The sequence below is a fragment of the Salmo trutta genome, chromosome 23, assembly GCF_901001165.1.
Source record: "Salmo trutta chromosome 23, fSalTru1.1, whole genome shotgun sequence".
Lineage (NCBI taxonomy): Eukaryota > Metazoa > Chordata > Actinopteri > Salmoniformes > Salmonidae > Salmo > Salmo trutta.
The window spans coordinates 29500959-29521061 of NC_042979.1; the positions used below are offsets into that span (position 1 = coordinate 29500959).

The 20103-nt window shown below is 43.1% G+C and overlaps 1 protein-coding gene across 1 annotated transcript; it reads left to right on the top strand.

Annotated features, from left to right (window-relative positions):
- Window positions 1-15003: 15003 nt before the first annotated feature.
- casp17 (caspase 17, apoptosis-related cysteine peptidase) lies at window positions 15004-19023 on the top strand. Its single transcript, XM_029709772.1, has 3 exons — window positions 15004-15964; window positions 17305-17468; window positions 17567-19023. The coding sequence occupies exons 1-3, from the start codon at window positions 15727-15729 to the stop codon at window positions 18014-18016; spliced, it is 852 nt and encodes a 283-aa protein (XP_029565632.1). The 5' UTR covers window positions 15004-15726; the 3' UTR covers window positions 18017-19023.
- Window positions 19024-20103: the final 1080 nt, after the last annotated feature.

A 20103-nucleotide genomic window follows, 5' to 3' on the forward strand; every position in this document is an offset into this window, starting at 1 on the left:
CTGTCAGAAGATGCTTAGACTCGTTCACCTTGTTATGATCTTATACTTGTGACGAAAGGTCAAGTTTCGGTCAAACCCACTTCTGAGCTTTTAATTGCTGACAAGATGGTTGCTGCTGTCAGGGGGAGGTTAGATTTATTAAAATGTTGTTGCCAGGGAAACTCAAGCAAGGAGGACTGGGGAGGCTATATGAGTTACAGGATGTCTTAGACATTTTTCAGAACCTGGGGAGAGCTATCATATACTGTACTCGGTAACAACTTCTGCCTACAATTGTATTACTAAAGGAGAATTTTAATACTATAACAAAGCATGTGTTGCCTTTCCATTACTAATGTATGTTTGATAATTATATAGACCTGATCATCTGTTGAAGAAATTGACCAACAATCCCCTTTATGGATCATTTGATAAGAGATAAGGTTAAAGCATTATATGACTGTCTAAATGCTTATGGGATTTTCTCTGTCCAGGTAATACATTTAGAGAAAACTGCCCTTAAGGCCTGGGAAATGTATTTTCCGCAGTAAGAGATGAGTTGCTATATTTATTGAATAGATCCTTTTCCCATACATTTACAGCGAATTAAGATGGAATCTCGACGTAACTTATACCGTCATACAAAGCCAAATTAGGGTTTCCATCAAACAAATTATCTTTGCGGAGCTAATGTGATGTACTAAAGTAATTTAAATATGTTGCATGAGAAAAGATAATCTGCTTTTATTACAAGGCGCAGATCTGGTTTTGAGTAATTTATGTCGATTTAATTTGTTTGACTGCTATGATTGTCAGTAAATCCCCTTTGCACATGTGAAAATCTATGCAGAGAAACACTTGATCGAACTTTAAGGCTATTTTCGGGGAAAATTGTGTCGTTATTATGTGCCAGATGTTAAGACCACAGACCATTATAATTGGGTAATTTGCAGGACTTATTTCAATAGCATTGGGTCTATGTTACTGACTGTAATTTCAACTATTGCCATGTTTTTTCTTAGAAAGTTATAGCAGTGTTTGTTGTAAGATATAAACTGGATGATTTTACAGCTTGCTTAGTTCGATTTTGAAAGACTCTTTAATCGCCTGATAGAATAGGCTACTAGGAATGATGTCGTAATTTAAATCACTGAATCAAATATTAATGATATGGATATGATCTGAATATATGCTTGTTAAACATTGGAAGTGTTTGTTTTATTACCTGTAGACAAATCAGAAGGGACAGTTACGAAATCGAATGAATTCAAATAATAGCGGATAGGCAATTGCGATAGATCTGTGACCACGATCATAATTTATAACTATATCCTGTTGGGGATAGGGGGCAGTATTTGCACGGCCGGATAAAAAACGTACCCGATTTAATCTGGTTACTACTCCTGCCCAGTAACTAGAATATGCATATAATTAGTAGATTTGGATAGAAAACACTCTAAAGTTTCTAAAACTGTTTGAATGGTGTCTGTGAGTATAACAGAACTCATATGGCAGTCATGGTGTTTCTATAACATGGTGTAAAATAGTCATATGTTTCAGAAATTGAAGTTATAGCATTTATGAGGTTTTGTATTTCGCGCAACGCGATTCCACTGGCTGTTGACTAGGGTGGAACGCAAGCGTCCCACCTTGCCCAGAGAGGATATATGAGTATTAATTATTGCATGATAATACAAGGCTACAACAGAAATTGATTGATGCTGTGGACAGAAAGAGGCTCTATCAATGTGAATTATTAGCTCCCGTCGAAATAAACATTTTCCTTATGAATTGACGGATGCATTTTATTTGGTGCATTATATGTTAATTTTAAAGCCATGGACGTTTAATAAGTGTGAAGCAGAGGTTGGTATTAAAAATATAGAGTAATATTGTTTGGGTAGACTGGAATGCCTTCTAATAATTTGAATGGAAATATGTTATTAGTTATTGGTGGTTTTTGGATAGACTACTAATGCCATGTTTTAGTCTGCTGGTGAAAGCGAGTCGTGCTCACTGGGCTACAAGGGACGCAGTGGGACATTTGCAGCAGAGGTCTGAATAGTTGAATCAGAAACGTTCTTTGATAGCTTCTGATTAGTGTTGCTGGGTTTTATAGTTTAGGTAACACCATTGAATTTGAGCAAGAAGTTAATGTATTCTCAAATGATAATATATTTCCATTGTGGGGAACAGTGCTTAAAATGAAAGTAGATCCAAGTAAATGTTTTATTGTTACTATTACGCTGATAGGACAGCAGACTTTTTGAAGGTTCTAGATTTGTTAAACAACAGGTTTATATGTTTACTAAATCAATGCAACGGGTTGAAGTGATGACATTACCGGAAAGGGGCACAATCTAAGGCGATACAGCTATGATCAATGTCATTGGACATTGGTCCAGTGACGACACCAGGATAATTTGACATGGGAGGAAATGGAGCCGATTTTTGGGTTGGACAATCCTTGCGAGAATTAAAGACAATGGAGTTTAAAGGGTAATAAATTAAAAATACTCCTTGCAAACTCAGAGAACCTTGGGTGTTTTAATCTCGTGAGAAATGTTTTGTCATCTTATTCTGAAATTGATTTGTAAAGGGAACTGGCCTGGCCATTTTTGTTTGTTTTTGCCATATGTTTTGCAAATACCCACTCAAAACACATTTGTTATGAATATTTGTTAGTGGTGTTAATACCGTGTTTGACTTATTGAGTGACTATTTAGTGGGTTTTAGTTGGTTTTCACGGGTTAGTGCCGAGGTATCTTATTAAAATGGGCACACACATGGAATTTTCTGAAGTTTTTATTTTCTGAGTTTTAATTGAACACATGTAAATTCGTTTGATAAGAAATGTACTGTAAACTTACTGTAAATCTGGGATACGAAATGTATGAAATGTTTGACTGTTTTCATTAATTAGTCTAATATAGTAAGAAACACTTCTTTGAAGGGTTTGTATGACCTCTGTCGTGACTTTCCAGTGTCGATTGATCACCCTCACTGGAAAGCCATTTGGATGATGAATTTTAAGGTCATTTGTAATACTGATAATTATGATGAAGTTTATGGTTCATAGCCCTATTTGTGATTCGGACCAATGGGTTTGAATAAGGGCAGGCTGTCTTAAGTCTATTTTACTATGACTGTATGGGTACATTTCTCTTTATGGAGTTATTATGTGTAGTGATTCTAATTCAATTTTGTCATTTGAAATTGTTTTGTTTTATTTTTAAGCAGTAGTGGTGTTTTTTGTGTTTTTTTACACATTACTCACATTGTGAGTCTTGTGTCAAAATGGAGGAATAGTGATATACAGTGGGGCAAGGAGTGGCTTCGTAAGAAGCATTTCAAGGTCCTGGAGTGGCCGAGCCAGTCTCCAGATCTCAACCCCATAGAAAATCTTTGGAGGGAGTTGAAAGTCCGTGTTGCCCAGCGACAGCCCCAAAACATCACTGCTCTAGAGGAGATCTGCATGGCGGAATGGGCCAAAATACCAGCAACAGTGTGTGAAAACCTTGTGAAGACTTACAGAAAACGTTTGACCTGTGTCATTGCAAACAAAGGGTATATAACAAAGTATTGAGAAACTTTTGTTATTGACCAAATACTTATTTTCCACCATAATTTGCAAATAAATTCATAAAAAATCCTACAATGTGATTTTCTGGATTTATTTTCCTCATTTTGTCTGTCATAGTTGACGTGTACCTATGATGAAAATTACAGGCCTCTCTCATCTTTTTAAGTGGGAGAACTTGCACAATTGGTGGCTGACTAAATACTTTTTTATCTTTATTTACCTAGGCAAGTCAGTTAAGAACAAATTCTCATTTTCAATGACAGCCTAGGAACAGTGGGTTAACTGCCTTGTTCAGGGGCAGAATGACAGATTGGTACCTTGTCAGCTCGGGGATTTGAACTTGCAACCTTTTGCTTACTAGTCCAATGCTCTAACCACTAGGCTACCCTGCCACCCCCCTGCTGTTATGTTGCTTGTTCTGTTCTGTTTTGATACAAATCTCAACAGATTGGGTTTGTTGGATTGTTGGGATTTCTCCCAATGGGTTAGGGGTCTGACTTCCTGATCCTGTGACTCTGCGATGAAGTTGACAGTGTGATGGGGAGTATAAGCCAATTTGAAAAAATTGTCTTCAACAGAATGTGTTGTTATTCTCTTTGACATATGTTTAGAGATTTGTATTAAGAATAATTGGTAAAAGTAATAATTTGTCATATTGTCGATGCTTGTTTGGATTTCCTGAATCAGAAATTAACTGAACCAAAATGTTGTTCTGATCTGTCCTCTCTCTAGGTTATTGTGAGGGTGACTACGGTCGGTGTCTTAATGCATGGAAGGAATCATTTGACCACTAGAACATGTGAACCTCAAAACCCCCTCTAACCGGCTGAAGAAGAGTAACAAAGGCGTTCAATACGGCCCTGTCCGCACCACTTCTACTGAGAGACCTGAGTCCGAGCCAGCAACCGGTGTACAGCATCCAATCAAAGCTATCAACTGCTTTTTCTCTCAGGAGTGTGACAGGAGTCCATCTGGAGTAAGCATGAAGAGAGATCCATTTCAAAACTTCTCTCATGTTGCTGGTATGCTGGTTGGCAAATGGTCAAGATCGAATGGGTGGTAAAGGTGGGGGCGGCCCAGGTGAGACGTTGAAGTTGAGACATTATAATGAGCCATCCACTTGAACAATGAAGCTATCTGAAGAAGACTATGAACAGACGCCAGAAGATTGAGTGCATGAAGGGGGGGTCAACTGTGCCCAGAATTGATTTAGGCTGGTCTTTAATTTGGGGTATCAAGTTGATTATAGCGGTCTACACACTGCTAAATGTATAGTAATTTGGATTAAGAATGCATTGGGATACTGGTCTGTGGTTATAATTATCATAAGAAAGTGAATACTGTAGTTATGGATAATCATACTGTATGTTAATATAAATGTACATTCTGCCAGTGTCGATGTGTGCTAAACTGAGGGGTTTTCAACTTTGAGTACTAGGACTAATGGGAATCACTGAAGCATTGCCATTCAAATTTTGAATGTTGACACTATTCTCAGCATGCCCTGGTGAATGGAGAGGGTAAACTCATCCTGAGAGTGAAACTGATCCTAATCTATTTGACCTATATCCAATTACCAAATTACATTTTTGATGATATTGATCCAAACCTTGAGCACATGGCCCAAATTGATCTGATTGCCCATTTGGTTTGTCAACGTTGTCTTAAGAGGGGCAACTGCTGATGGTGTTTAAAGGGAAGATGTGGTCCCAGAGTCAATGGTCATATCCTGAATATTATTTGATGTAGAGAAGACTGTGCTGATGGCAGAAAGGGATTAAACTCAGTAACCCAAAAGAGGTTATTTACCATGTAGGGCAGTGCCGGGCACCAGAAGGTATTTAAAAAATGTAACATTTTTCAAAAATATTTAAAAAATAATAGCTTTTTTCTTTTATTATTTTCATTTTATTGTTTTGTGATTATTTTAACACTAAGGGTTTAACTGAAGGTTTAGAAGAAACTTAGTTTCTTGAGTGGGGAATGTGAGGGCATTTTCTGTTCAACCTTACTAATGCTTGTGTACTAAAATATCCATCTTTAAGCCTAGGCATTGGGCTTGGGATTGTTAACGAAACCAACTCATATAAGATAGATAAATGTGTGTGCATTAATAGGAGGCTTGTTCTAACTGTTCTGTGTGTGTAGCATGACCCCATGATATCTGGGAGCTCAGCCAAGAGCTGACAGAAACTAACTGGTTCCTCTTAGCTTAAGTGGAGACAGGGCAGTGTTATATTCTGCACTCCAGTGATAGAGCTATTGTTATGTTTGGAGCCTGTTTCTGGGCGAAAGATTCATGTTTTGTGTGTGTGACCATACATCATCTGGGCCAGCAGTCAAAGGCGCTTGCTTGCCCAACTTGGGGTAACCGTTGAGCTACTGTTAGAGGAAGTATGTCCAGAGTGACTTCCTGTCATTCTGGCCCCCATTATCCTCACTCAGTTGCGACAGACTGAGGCAACCTTTTCACCCAGTTGTCTCCCCTCACACACACATACATAGGGTCACATTTTTTTGCAGATCCTTGCATGGGGTATCTTGACTATATAAATGCTCATGTACTCTTTGTACAGCAGGCTATCACTCCATTTCACCTGTGTGGGTGGTGCGACCAGCATGCTTATTATAATAAGTTAAAATAAAAGTAATACCTTGATTGATTCATGACTTTGCCTCTCCTCGTTATTAGTTAAAGGTAGAATTTCCACCACAACAGTACCAGCCAAAGGTTTGGACACACCTACTCATTCAAGGGATTTTCTTTATTTGTACAATTTTCTACATTGTAGAATGATAGTGAAGACATCAACACTATGAAATAACACATATGGAATCATGTAGTAACCAAAAAAGTGTCAAACAAATCAAAATATATTTCATATTTTATATTCTTCAAAGTAACCACCCTTTGCCTTGTTGATAGCTTTGCATTCTCTCAATCATCTTCACCTGGAATCCCTTTCCAACAGTCTTGACGGAGTTCCCACATATGCTGAGCACTTGTTTGCTGCTTTTCCTTCAGTCAGCGGTCCAATTCATCTCAAACCATCTCAATTGGGTTGAGGTCAGTGACTGTGGAGACCAGGTCATCTGATGCAGCACTCCATCACTCTCCTTCTTGGTCAAATAGCCCTTACACAGCATGGAGGTGTTTCCTGTGTTTTCCTGTTGAAAAACAAATGATAGTCCCACTAAGCGCAAATCAGATGGCATTTGATCCCTTGCTGATTTTGTACGTTTGCCCACTGACAAAGAAAGGATCAGTCTATAATTTTAATGGTAGGTTTATTTGAACAGTGAGAGACAGAATAACAAAAAAAAACACAAAAAAAACGCATGTCAAAAATGTTATAAATTGATTTGCATTTTAATGAGGGAAATAAGTATATGACCCCCTCTCAATCAGAAAGATTTCTGGCTCCCAGGTGTATTTTATACAGGTAACGAGCTGAGATTAGGAGCACACTCTTAAAGGGAGTGCTCCTAACCGCAGCTTGTTACCTGTAAAAAAGACACCTGTCCACAGAAGCAATCAATCAATCAATCAGATTCCAAACTCTCCACCATGGCCAAGACAAAAAAGCTCTCCAAGGATGTCAGGGACAAGATTGTAGACCTACACAAGGCTGGAATGGGCTACAAGACCATCGCCAAGCAGCTTGGTGAGAAGGTGATAACATTTGGTGCGATTATTCGCAAATGGAAGAAACACAAAATAACTGTCAATATCCCTCGGCCTGGGGCTCCATGCAAGATCTCACCTCATGGAGTTGCAATGATCATGAGAACGGTGAGGAATCAGCCCAGAACTACACGGGAGGATCTTGTCAATGATCTCAATGCAGCTGGGACCATAGTCACCAAGAAAACAATTGGTAACACACTACGCCGTGAAGGACTGAAATCCTGCAGCGCCCGCAAGGTCCCCCTGTTCAAGAATACATATACAGGCTCGTCTGAAGTCTGCCAATGAACATCTGAATGACTCAGAGGACAACTGGCGAAAGTGTTGTGGTCAGATGAGACCAAAATGGAGCTCTTTGACATCAACTCAACTCGCCGTGTTAGGAGGAGGAGGAATGCTGCCTATAACCCCAAGAACACCATCCCCACCGTCAAAAAAGAAGGTGGAAACATTATGCTTTGGGGGTGTTTTTCTGCTAAGGGGACAGGACAACTTCACCGCATCAAAGGGACGATGGACGGGGCCATGAACTGTCAAATCTTGGGTGAGAACCTCCTTCCCTCAGCCAGGGTATTGAAAATGGGTCGTGGATGGGTATTCCAGCATGACCAAAAACACACGGCCAAGGCAACAAAGGAGTGGCTCAAGAAGAAGCACATTAAGGTCCTGGAGTGGCCTAGCCAGTCTCCAGACCTTAACAGCACTATCAACAAGGCAGGTCCTACAGGCTCTAGTTTTGTCACATATGGACTACTATTCAGTCGTGTGCTCAGGTGCCACAAAAAGGGACTTAGGAAAATTGCTATTGGCTCAGAACAGGGCAGCAAGGCTGGCCCTTGGATGTACACAGAGAGCAAACATGAATAATATGGATGTCAATCTCTCCTGGCTCAAAGTGGAGGAGAGATTGACTTCATCACTACTTGTATTTGTGAGAGGGATTGACATGTTGAAAGCACTGAGCCGTCTGTTTAAAAGACTAGCAGACAGCTCAGGCACCTATGCATACCCCACAAGACATGCCACCAGAGGTCTCTTCACAGTCCCCAAGTCCAGAACAGTACTACATAGAGCTATGACTACATGTAACTATATTCCACATCAGGTAACTGATGCAAATAGTAGATCAGATAAAAATACACCTTATGGAACAGCAGGGTCTGTCTTCAAGAGAGCGAGAGTTGCACCCCTTCTCAAAAAACCTACACTCGATCCCTCCGATGTCAACAACTACAGACCAGTATCCCTTCTTTCTTTTCTCTCCAAAACTCTTGAGCGTGCCGTCCTTGGCCAGCTCTCTTGCTATCTCTCTCAGAATGACCTTCTTGATCCAAATCAGTCAGGTTTCAAGACTGGTCATTCAACTGAGACTGCTCTTCTCTGTGTCACGGAGGCTCTCCGCACTGCTAAAGCTAACTCTCTCTCCTCTGCTCTCATCCTTCTAGACCTATCTGCTGCCTTTGATACTGTGAACCATCAGATCCTCCTCTCCACCCTCTCCGAGTTGGGCATCTCCGGCGGGGCTCACTCTTGGATTGCGTCCTACCTGACAGGTCGCTCCTACCAGGTGGCATGGCGAGAATCCGTCTCCGCACCACGTGCTCTCACCACTGGTGTCCCCCAGGGCCCAGTTCTAGGCCCTCTCCTATTCTCGCTATACACCAAGTCACTTGGCTCTGTCATATCCTCACATGGTCTCAGATGACACACAATTAATCTTCTCCTTTCCCCCTTCTGATAACCAGGTGGCGAATCGCATCTCTGCATGTCTGGCAGACATATCAGGGTGGATGACGGATCACCACCTCAAGCTGAACCTCGGCAAGACGGAGCTGCTCTTCCTCCCGGGGAAGGACTGCCCGTTCCATGATCCATGATTCCATGACAACTCCTTTGTGTCCTCCTCCCAGAGTGCTAAGAGCCTTGGCGTGACCCTGGACAACACCCTGTTGGTCTTCGCTAACATCAAGGTGGTGACCCAATCCTGTAGGTTCATGCTCTACAACATTCACAGAGTACGACCCTGCCTTACACAGGAAGCGGCGCAGGTCCTAATCCAGGCAGTTGTCATCTCCCGTCTGGATTACTGCAACTCGCTGTTGGCGGGGCTCCCTGCCTGTGCCATTAAACCCCTACAACTCATCCAGAACGCCGCAGCCCGTCTGGTGTTCAACCTTCCCAAGTTCTCTCACGTCACCCCGCTCCTCCGCGCACTCCACTGGCTTCCAGTTGAAGCTCGCATCTGCTACAAGTCCATGGTGCTTGCCTACGGAGCTGTGAGGGGAACGGCAACTCCATACCTTCAGGCTCTGATCAGTCCCTACACCCAAACAAGGGCACTGCGTTCATCCACCTCTGGCCTGCTGGCCCCCCTACCTCTGCGGAAGCACAGTTCCCACTCAGCCCAGTCAAAACTGTTCGCTGCTCTGGCACCCCAATGGTGGAACAAGCTCCCTCACAACGCCAGGACAGCAGAGTCAATCACCACCTTCCGGAGACACCTGAAACCCCACCTCTTTAAGGAATACCTGGGATAGGATAAAGTAATCCTTCTAACCCAACATCCCCCTACCCTCTCCCCCAAAAAATATATAGATGTACTATTGTAAAGTGGTTGTTCCACTGGATATCATAAGGTGAATGCACCAATTTGTAAGTCACTCTGGATAAGAGCATCTGCTAAATGACGTAAATGTATATGTACGTTAATGAAGCAACATAAACATAGGCACAGACACATGCATACACACACATGTTAACATACGCAATATACACACATGTACACATGGATTTTGTGTTGTAGATATGTGGTAGTGGAGTAGGGGCCTGAGGGCACACACTTAGTGTATTGTGAAATCTGTTATGAATGTATTGTAATGTTTTTAAAATGGTATAACTGCCTTTATTAGCCCGGACCCCAGGAAGAGTAGCTGCTGCCTTGGCAGCAGTTAATGGGGATCCATAATAAATACAAATACAAATACCACAACCTCTATTTTCTGTAACTTCCGATCCATTTCTGCAGTACAATTGACAACCATGACTATGAATGCTAAAAAGCCCACCTTACTGAAGCACATATTCTTCCCATCACTCTCTCTTGGTCTCTTCCTATCAACAGGAATCATCTCAGTATCCCTCACCTTGTACCCATCTTCCTCTACCACTTTCTTCACTGCTTCAGCATAGGACACTTTCTGTACTACTCTAACCCTGGCAACCTCAACCTGCTTTTTCTCACCGGACACTTCCGATCTCCAACCCCATGGGCACACCCACCGCTTGCTCACACAACCTTCTCCACTGATACTACACATTCCTTAGTTTCATGCCCTCCTGCACACTTCTCACATCTAGGAATCTCCCTTCTAAACACTGCTGCAACATGCCCATAAACTTGACAACTAAAAGACGGTAGTATTTCCAGAACAAAAGCTCTCACGGGAAAAGTTACACTTCCTAACTTGACCTTGTCGGGCAAAGATTCTACATCAACACTCAACAGGACAGACAATGTCTTCTCCTCGTGAATCTTCAATTTCAACTGATCATCTTCAACACTTAATGCACCCCGTTATCACCCCTTTCAACGACGCCCTGCTCCGGAGAGGAAATCAAGTCCCATTTCTTGTCCCTAATTGCATGATCCAGAGTGCCGGCTCCCTCTGGACTGAAGAAACACTGTTGGTAGAGCATGGTGTTTGCAACGCCAACATGGTGTGTGCAACGCCAGGGTTGTGGGTTCGATTCCCACGGGGGGCCAGTACAAAAAAAAAGAATGCATGAAATGAAATGTATGCATTCACTACTGTAAGTCGCTCTGGATAAGAGCGTCTGCTAAATGACTAAAATGTAAATCATCACTAATCCACTCCGAGTTACTCTCACCAACTCAACAGACCCAACCTCTTCTCCACCCAAACTGACACCACATATGGATCAGCCAAAATAAAAGGATCCATTCTCCCCACAAACCTCACGCCCACTGGACCAGAAGCATCCTTTTCATCCACAGGACGAGGCCTGAACTCGGCAGTCCTCACCGCAGGTACTACATCTATGCTCTCGTCATGTTCCATCTCTCAGCTACTAGAGCAAGAATCCCCCTTTTTGCACTTGATACCAACCCTCCTCACCACACCGCTTCCCTTTACACTCAGCTCCTTCTCAGCAGTCATCACTGCACCTGTCACAACAATTAATTCACCCTCACTCTCATCACATTCCCTTTCCTCGAGCTCTTCTAATAGTTCTGTGTGATCCTCCATTCCATATTCCATTAAAACATATTCCACTTTTCTCCTTTTTCCCTTATCCGCCATCTTCTCCTTCACCAGATCTTTCCAGAAGGCTGTTGTAAATCCCTCACTCCATATTTATTCATAATGTGTTCTACTTTCTTCCTTTTTTTCCTTGTCCGCCATCTTAACGACTTCCTTCAACCCTCCTTCCTCAAATCATGTTGCTATGGTTCATTCGGGTTCATTCAAAAAACACTCACAAACTCTTCTAAACAGTTCTTAACATAATTCATGTTTTATTGTAACTGAAAAGAAAGTAACCCAATTTATTTAACAAAAAACTATTTCGCATGAATGAGGGGGTTCGATTCACCTCGCCTGTTTTGCGCTGGCGCTCCTCCCTCCTCACTTTCGCCCCCAATGACGTGACAGCCATTGCCCGGTTCAACCCAGGCCAGTGTAAAAGATTTCCCTTATTGGCTTTCCACGTTTCTGCTGCCGCATGTGGATGACATAAGCAGTATCTCACGGCCAGAATGTCTCTCGTTCCCCCTACTGGTTTGGATGTGTCATAGAAAGAGATGTGACAACTGAAACTTCAGTACAAGCATAGCAGATAGACCAATATCCACGCAGTCTGTGTCTAAACACCCTTGGGAGCATCGCTGGACAGCTATTTTCAGGTCTCTCCAGAGATGTTCGATCGGGTTCAAGTCCGGGCTCTGGCTGGGCCCCTCAAGGACATTCAGAAACTTCTTGCATTTACGAATGTGTTCTTGGGGACCTTCAATGCTGCAGAAAAGTTTCGGTACCATTACCGAGATCTGTGCCTCGACACAATCCTGTCTCGGAGCCTGCCTGATGTGCCCTGTCCGGGGGTATTGTCGGACGGGTCCACAGTGTCTGCCGACCCTCCTGTCTCAGCCTCCAGTATTTATATTGTAGTAGTTTATGTGTCGGGGGGCTAGGGTCAGTCTGTTATATCTGGAGTATTTGTCCTGTCTTTCTCTCTCTCTCTTTTCCTTTCTTTTTTTTCTCTCTCTCTCTCTCAGAGGACCTGAGCCCTATGACCATGCCTCGGGACTACCTGGCCTGATGACCCCTTGCTGTCCCCAGTCCACCTGGTCGTGCTGCTGCTCCAGTTTCAACTGTTCTGACTCTGGCTATGGAACCCTGACCTGTTCACCGGATGTGCTACCTTGTCCCAGACCTGCTGTTTTCAACTCTCTAGAGACAGCCGGTGTGGTAGAGATACTCTGAATGATCGGCTATGAAAGCCAACTGACAGGTATTGACCTGTTGCACCCTCTACAAACACTGTGATTATTATTATCTGACCCTGCTGGTCATCTCTGAACATTTGAACCTTTTGGCCATGGTCTGTTAAAATCTCCACCCGGCACAGCCAGAAGAGGACTGGCCACCCCTCATAGGTTTCTTCCTAGGTTCTGGCCCTTCTAGGGAGTTTTTCCCTAGCCACCGTGCTTCTACACCTGCATTGCTTGCTGTTTGGGGTTTTAGGCTGTGTTTCTGTACAGCACTTTGTGACATCAGCTGATCTAAGAAGGGCTTTATAAATACATTTGATGGAGATACCTTTTTTAAAGTAGGGGTGTGAATCAGAAAACCAGTCAGTATCTCGTGTGACCACCATTTGCTCATGCAGCACGACACATTTCCTATGCATAGAGTTGATCAGGCTGTTGATTGTGGCCTGTGGAATGTTGTCCCACCCTTCTTCAATGGCTGTGTGAAGTTGCTGGATATTGGCGGGAACTGGAAAACGTAGATCCAGATCCAGAGCCCCACAAACATGCTTAATGGGTGACATGTCTGGTGAGTATGCAGGCCATGGAAGAACTGGGAGATTTTCAGCTTCCAGGAATTGTGTGCAGATCCTTGCAACATGAGGCCGTGCATTATCATGCTGAAACATGAGGTGATGGCTGTGGATGAATGGCACGACAATGTGCCTCAGGATCTCTGTGCATTCAAATTACACGACAATGGCACGACAATGTGCATCACGGTATCTCTGTGCATTCAAATTACCATCGATAAAATACAATTCTGTTCGTTGTCCATAGCTTATGCCTGCTCATACCATAACTCCACCGCCACCATGGGATACTCTGTTCACAACGTTGACATCAGCAAACCGCTCGCCCACACAACTCCATACACGCTGTCTGCCATCTGCCCGGTACAGTTGAAACCGGGATTCATCTGCAAAGAGCACAATTCTCCAGAGTGCCAGTGGCCATTTAAGGTGAGCATTTGCCCGCTGAAGTCAGTTACGACGCCAAACTGCAGTCAGGTCAAGAACATGGTGAGGACGACGAGCACGCAGATGATCTTCCCTGTAACAGTTTCTGACAGTTTGTGCAGAAATTCTTCGGTTGTGCAAACCCACAGTCTCAGACAATCCCGCAGGTGAAGAAGCCGGATGTGGAGGTCCTGGGCTGGCATGGTTATACGTGGTCTGCAGTTGTGAGGCCGTTTGGCCGTAGTGCCAAATTCTCTAAAAGGATGTTGGATATGGATTATTTTAGAGACATTAAGATTAAATTCTCTTGCAACAGTGCTGGTGGACATGCCTGCAGTCAGCATGCCAATTGCACGCTCCCTCAAAACTTGGCATTGTGTTGTGTGACAAGACTGCACATTTTAGAGTGACCTTTTATTGTCACCAGCATAAGGTGCACCTGTGTAATGATCATGCTGTTTAATCAGCTTCTTGATATGCCTCACCTGTCAGGTGGATCGATTATCTTGGCAAATGAGAAATGCTCACTAATAGGGATGTAAAAAAATGTGTGCACAAGATTTGAGAGAAATAAGCTTTCTGCGATATTTTATTTCAGCTCATGAAACATGGGACCAACACTTTACATGTTGCGCTTACAGTTTTGTTCAATGAACATTTCAAGTGCTTGCATTTGATTATTATTAATCAAATACAAATCTTGAATTGATTACTCGTGTACTCACGACCATCCCTAACAACAACTAAAAAACAAAACATTCCAGTAGTCTGTTCTTTCTGGTTATGTAGGTGAATATAGCTGGTTAAATTTTCTGAAATTTGCAATCCCTGAGTAATGTGATTACTCAGAACCACTTACTCCTATTTGTACAATGTGACTTTGAGTCTGTCTTTGTGAAAGTGAAGCTATTGATGACGGTCTGCCCAGAAAGCCCTTTACAAATGAGATGAGCTGGTTATCCATTGCTATAGTATAGGTTGTGAAATAAGTCCAGAGATGAGCAGTTTCACTGAGATGGCTTTCCCAGCAGACAGAAAAGAACATAGTAGATGAATGGAGGAGGAAATGAGGGAAGAACAGAGTTAGGTAATACTGTGACACAACAGGATGTGATCCTGACATTCCGCTTATGGCCTTCCAGGTGTGTTAGGGTAAAGGGCAGGGCTATTGGCAGTAGCCCATCTGTCTGCAAGTTGGAACAGTGCTCAGCTGCAGTATAAATACATACACACCTGAACCTGACTCATAAACACACAGACCTTACACTGACATTCTGAAGAAGCTGAGACACAGCTTAGGTGGATATTTACCTGCTGGTGGTGTATTCAGGTGGCTTTTACCTGCTGGTGGTCTATTCAGGTGGCTTTTACCTGCTGGTGGTGTATTCAGGTGGCTTTTACCTGCTGGTGGTGTATTCAGGTGGCTTTTACCTGCTGGTGGTGTATTCAGGTGGATATTTACCTGCTGGTGGTGTATTCAGGTGGATATTTACCTGCTGGTGGTGTATTCAGGTGGATATTTACCTGCTGGTGGTGTATTCAGGTGGGTGTTACCTGCTGGTGGTGTATTCAGGTGGATATTTACCTGCTGGTGGTGTATTCAGGTGGGTGTTACCTGCTGGTGGTGTATTCAGGTGGATATTTACCTGCTGGTGGTGTATTCAGGTGGATATTTACCTGCTGGTGGTGTATTCAGGTGGGTGTTACTTGCTGGTGGTGTATTCAGGTGGCTCTTACCTGTTGAACCTTACCCCAAGAGAGAAGTCACTCCATTCGGCACTCTGATCTACACTCTTTCTATCACATTGGACTTTGTGCACAATATACTAGTACATTTGTCAGAGACAGTGAATCCGACCTAAACCCCCAGAGAGCAAGCAGAGACGACAGAAGCAAGGGATAGGTAGATACTCCAAAGGGATTGGTAGAAACCTTGAGAGGAACCAGACTGCAGCGACCAACTGGGCCAATGGTCTCTATATTTTTGGAAATGCCGCTGTGGAGACGGACAAAGGCTGGCGATGAGGAGTGTAACCGCGCTGTCCTGGTCACAATGTCAAACTTTGACCACGGTGTACCACTGTGCAGGAGGCCGGGGGCAGAGAAAGATGCCAAAAGACTCCACCGTACCCTGACCAGACTGGGATACAGAGTGGACATACACACTGACCTAACCTCTCATGAGATGTACACACTCTTCAAGACAGGTAACACACACAGACACACACATACCTTATACGCACACACCCCTGCTCTACATCAGCTCTAAAACAATAATAAATACTTTATATCCTGGTTTTATCCATTTTATCAAACGTATCAGCGTTCTTACATAATGTTAGCAATTAGGGGACGGTCACAGAGTCCACTGCAGCCCTGAATACAAAACAATTGAAAACCTACACTGAGTGTACAAAACATTAAGGACACCTGCTCTTTCCATGACATAGACTGACCAGGTGAATCCAGGTGAAAGCTATGACCCCTTATTGATGTCCCTAGTTAAATCAACTTCAATCATTGTAGATGAACGGGAGACAGGTTAGGAAGGAATTTTAAGCCCTGAGACATGGATTGTATATATGTACCATTCAGACGGTGAATGGGCAAGACAAAAGATTTACGTGCTTTTGAACAGGGTATGGTAGTAGGTGCCAGACCCCACCTTGACAAAACTGTGGGAAGAATTGGAGTCTACATGGGCCAGCATCCCTGTGGAGTCCATTCCCCGACGAATTGATGCTCTTCTGAGGGCAAAAGGGGGAGTACACCTCAATATTAGGAAGGTGTTCTTAATGTTTGGTACACTCAGTGTATACACGCACTTAAACAGAGTGTACAAAACAAAACATTAAGGACACCTTCCTAACAGATCATATCTCTTGTCTTGCCCATTCACCCTCTGAATGGCACACACACAATCCATGTCTCAATTGTCTCAAGGCTTAAAAATCCTTCTTTAACCTGTCTCATCCCCTTCAGGGGGGAGGCAGAGGAAAGATTCTTTGCCATTCATTGTTATTTACAGTTACTTACAGTAGAAATCATAGGAGATTTGAAATACTGTATGTATGGCGTGCAGACAGAATGAAATGATGACACACACAAACACACACACTCACGAGACAGAATGTCCTAGTAATAAAGGATGCCACAGTCCTATACACACCTGTTTAATAACTACTGTGCAAATACCTGCGGAAATATGCACACACCGTGCTGTGACCTGCAGACAGGATGACAGATGGATAAGCTAATCTTTCACTAAAGCAAACTGTTCTGAGGAATCACATACCACACTCATCACATGACCCAACAGGGGAGATAATGTTCTATTAATGTTTTTTCTTCTAACCAGTACAGTCAGGGAGGGATGGGCCGACCCATAGTCTGGTTCTTCTAAAGGTTTCTTCCTTTTAGGGACTGTTTCCTTGCCACTGTGCTGCTATTAGCTCTTAGTGGGTCTAGGCCAGTAAAGCACTTTCTGACAAAACATTTATAAATGAATACAATTTCATTAATTGATTGATGCATTGATTGATTGCAGAGAGCGAGCGGCCGGTGAAGGAGTGTTTCCTGGCAGTGCTGTCGTCTCATGGGGAGGAGGGCTGTGTGTTCGGGGCGGACGGAAGACCGGTTAGACTGTCCCACATCTTCTCCTGCTTCAACAACTCACACATGGAGGGAAAGACCAAATTGTTCTTTATCCAGGTCAGTACCATTATCATCAATCACCACATCCACAACAACAAAAATCAGTCAGTGATATGACAATCATCATTAGTAATCATCTCTCCCTCTCTCCCTAGGCGTGTCGTGGGGGTGAGCTGGATGATGGGGTGAGAGTGGAGACGGATTCAGCAGGAAGTGATGTCACTGAGGACACTCTGTCTCAGTACCTGTCCATCCCCATGGATACAGCGGTGATGTACGCCACCACGCCAGGTTACGGGGCCTTCATGCACCCTCAGGGGGCTGTCTTCCTCCAGACACTCTGCATCCTATTGGAGGAGGAAGGGGGCAGAACCTTGGAGCTGACACGCCTCCTGACACGCCTCTCCCACCGTGTAGCCTTTGGCTTCCAGGCCAAAGGTCGTCTGCTGGGGGGGAAGAAGGAAATGCCTTGCTTCGTATCGCGACTGACCAGAGAGGTGTTCCCATTCGCCGAGCCCGGGAAGGAGGACGGGGCCAATGGGCTTTCTGCAACGACATTGGTCAACCCAGAGTACAACAGACCTCGCAAACCATCTATAAGCTAAACCCGAAGCCTTTGTGAGATCTAAAGACACTTGTCGCTCACAGATTGACAGGGTAGACTTGCTCTGTCAGCTACATTAGTACGGATGACTTTCGATGTGTTGTTAGCCAGAGGGTTGTGAGTTTGTGCCAAGGTTGGGACAGAATTTCCACTCTGTTACTTGTGTGCATGTTCGTGTGCATAATAGAAACAGGACATTGTGAAGATCAGATATGCGGATAAAGGAACAGATCTGGAGGTGTTGATAGTTTCACCACAGAGTAGATGATTATGGCGTCTTCCTTTACAGACAACTGATGCATCTTAAAATATTCTAGATAATGAACGGTATACTATGTTATTTGAGTATATTTCTTTAATTAAAATGGCAATCTATGGCTAAGCTTCTGCTTCTATGCTTTTATTTGAAACCACTAAATGTAAGTTGAACACGCATGCTCAATGTTGAGTGTGTTAAAAACGACTTGCGTGTGACAATATATTGTTTTCATTCATTGCTTTGATAAATATAATGTTCAAGGTGTTTTTAGTATTTTAACTGAGACAATACATGACTGTATTCCTAAGATGTAGCGCTCTGACTGGTACAGTGAGACAGAGAGTGAGTTGAAGAAGACACAGCTTTACGCCAGACCAGTGCACCAGCAGGCTCAGATTTGAATACCTCTGCTGTAGGAGGAACACCAGTCCAGGTAGACTAAAAGATTAAAGTCACGCTACAGTCTCCTTTTCACCTCATTTACTTAACAAAAGGAACATCTCAATAAGTGGCCCAGGTATCCTCATGACATGGCACAAGTGGGGTTCTCTATTTCTAAACTATTGTTCCCGCAAGCATGGGGGAGTCCATCAGACCAACTCCTTGAATGGCTGACTCCAAGAAGTTTGAACTTGTGTAATTTTTTGTTGTTGCTAAAAACGTGTTATTCTTTACCCTTAAGTGTGTGAATATTACTGTATACGTGGGATATTGTTTTTCCAACAGGAAAAGTAAAAAGATTGCTGGAATGCGTATTTACTCTTTGAACCCACATACTGAGCTGTGAGAAGGACTATAGGCCTTTCCCCAGACAGACAAGACAGGGAAAGAAGAACACATAACATGAACGCCTGTCACCTGATACACTCTGGCACATAATTACCTACCACAAACAAAGCACACTGATAAACCACCTCATAAACGCCTACACACAACATCTGATTCATTACTGATACAAATGTACTTCTCAGCACTATCACTTTTCGCTCTCAAGACTCATTTACAGTAAGACGGACTCTCTGCTGAGGAACTCTGAGGTCATGACCATAAGAGTTACATGTTTAATCATTAACCTGGGAGTTCCTTCAACCAGCTGATTAAATTTAGTAGAGCAACTGATACCATACACCTATGCATTTACATTTTACCCATTGAGCCGACGCTCTTATCCAGGACTTACAGGAGCAATTAGGGTTAAGTGCCTTGCTCAAGGGCACATCAACATATTTTATACCTGGTCGGGTATTCGAACCAGCAACCATTCGGTTACTGGCTCTTAACCTCTAGAATACCTGCTCTGAGATTACCCAGGGCTGGTACAGACACACACACGTCTGCGTTCCAAATACCCAAATTCAGCCTTGCTCCGATTGTAAGACGATTAGATCAGTGACTGTGCACTTTATTGTAGTAGTAAAGGTTGAGTTGAGGAAACTTGTTCTTGAACAGATATCAAAATCAAATCCAAATCAAATGTTACTTGTCACATGCGCCAAAAGCAAACGGTGTAGACCTTACAAGCCCTTAATTTCTTGAACTGCATTGTTGGTTAAGAAAATATTTACTAAATAAACTAAAAAAATATATAACAATAAAAAATAACAATAACGAGGCTATATACAGGGGGTACCGGTACCGAGTCAATGTGCGGAGGTACAGGTTAGTCGAGGTAATTTGTACATTTAGGTAGGGGTAAAGTGACTATGCATATAAAATAAACAGTGAGTAGCAGCAGTGTAAAAACAAAGGGGGTGGAGGTGTCAATGTAAATAGTCAGGATGGCCATTTGATTAGTTGTTCAGCAGTCTTATGGCTTGGGGGGTAGAAGC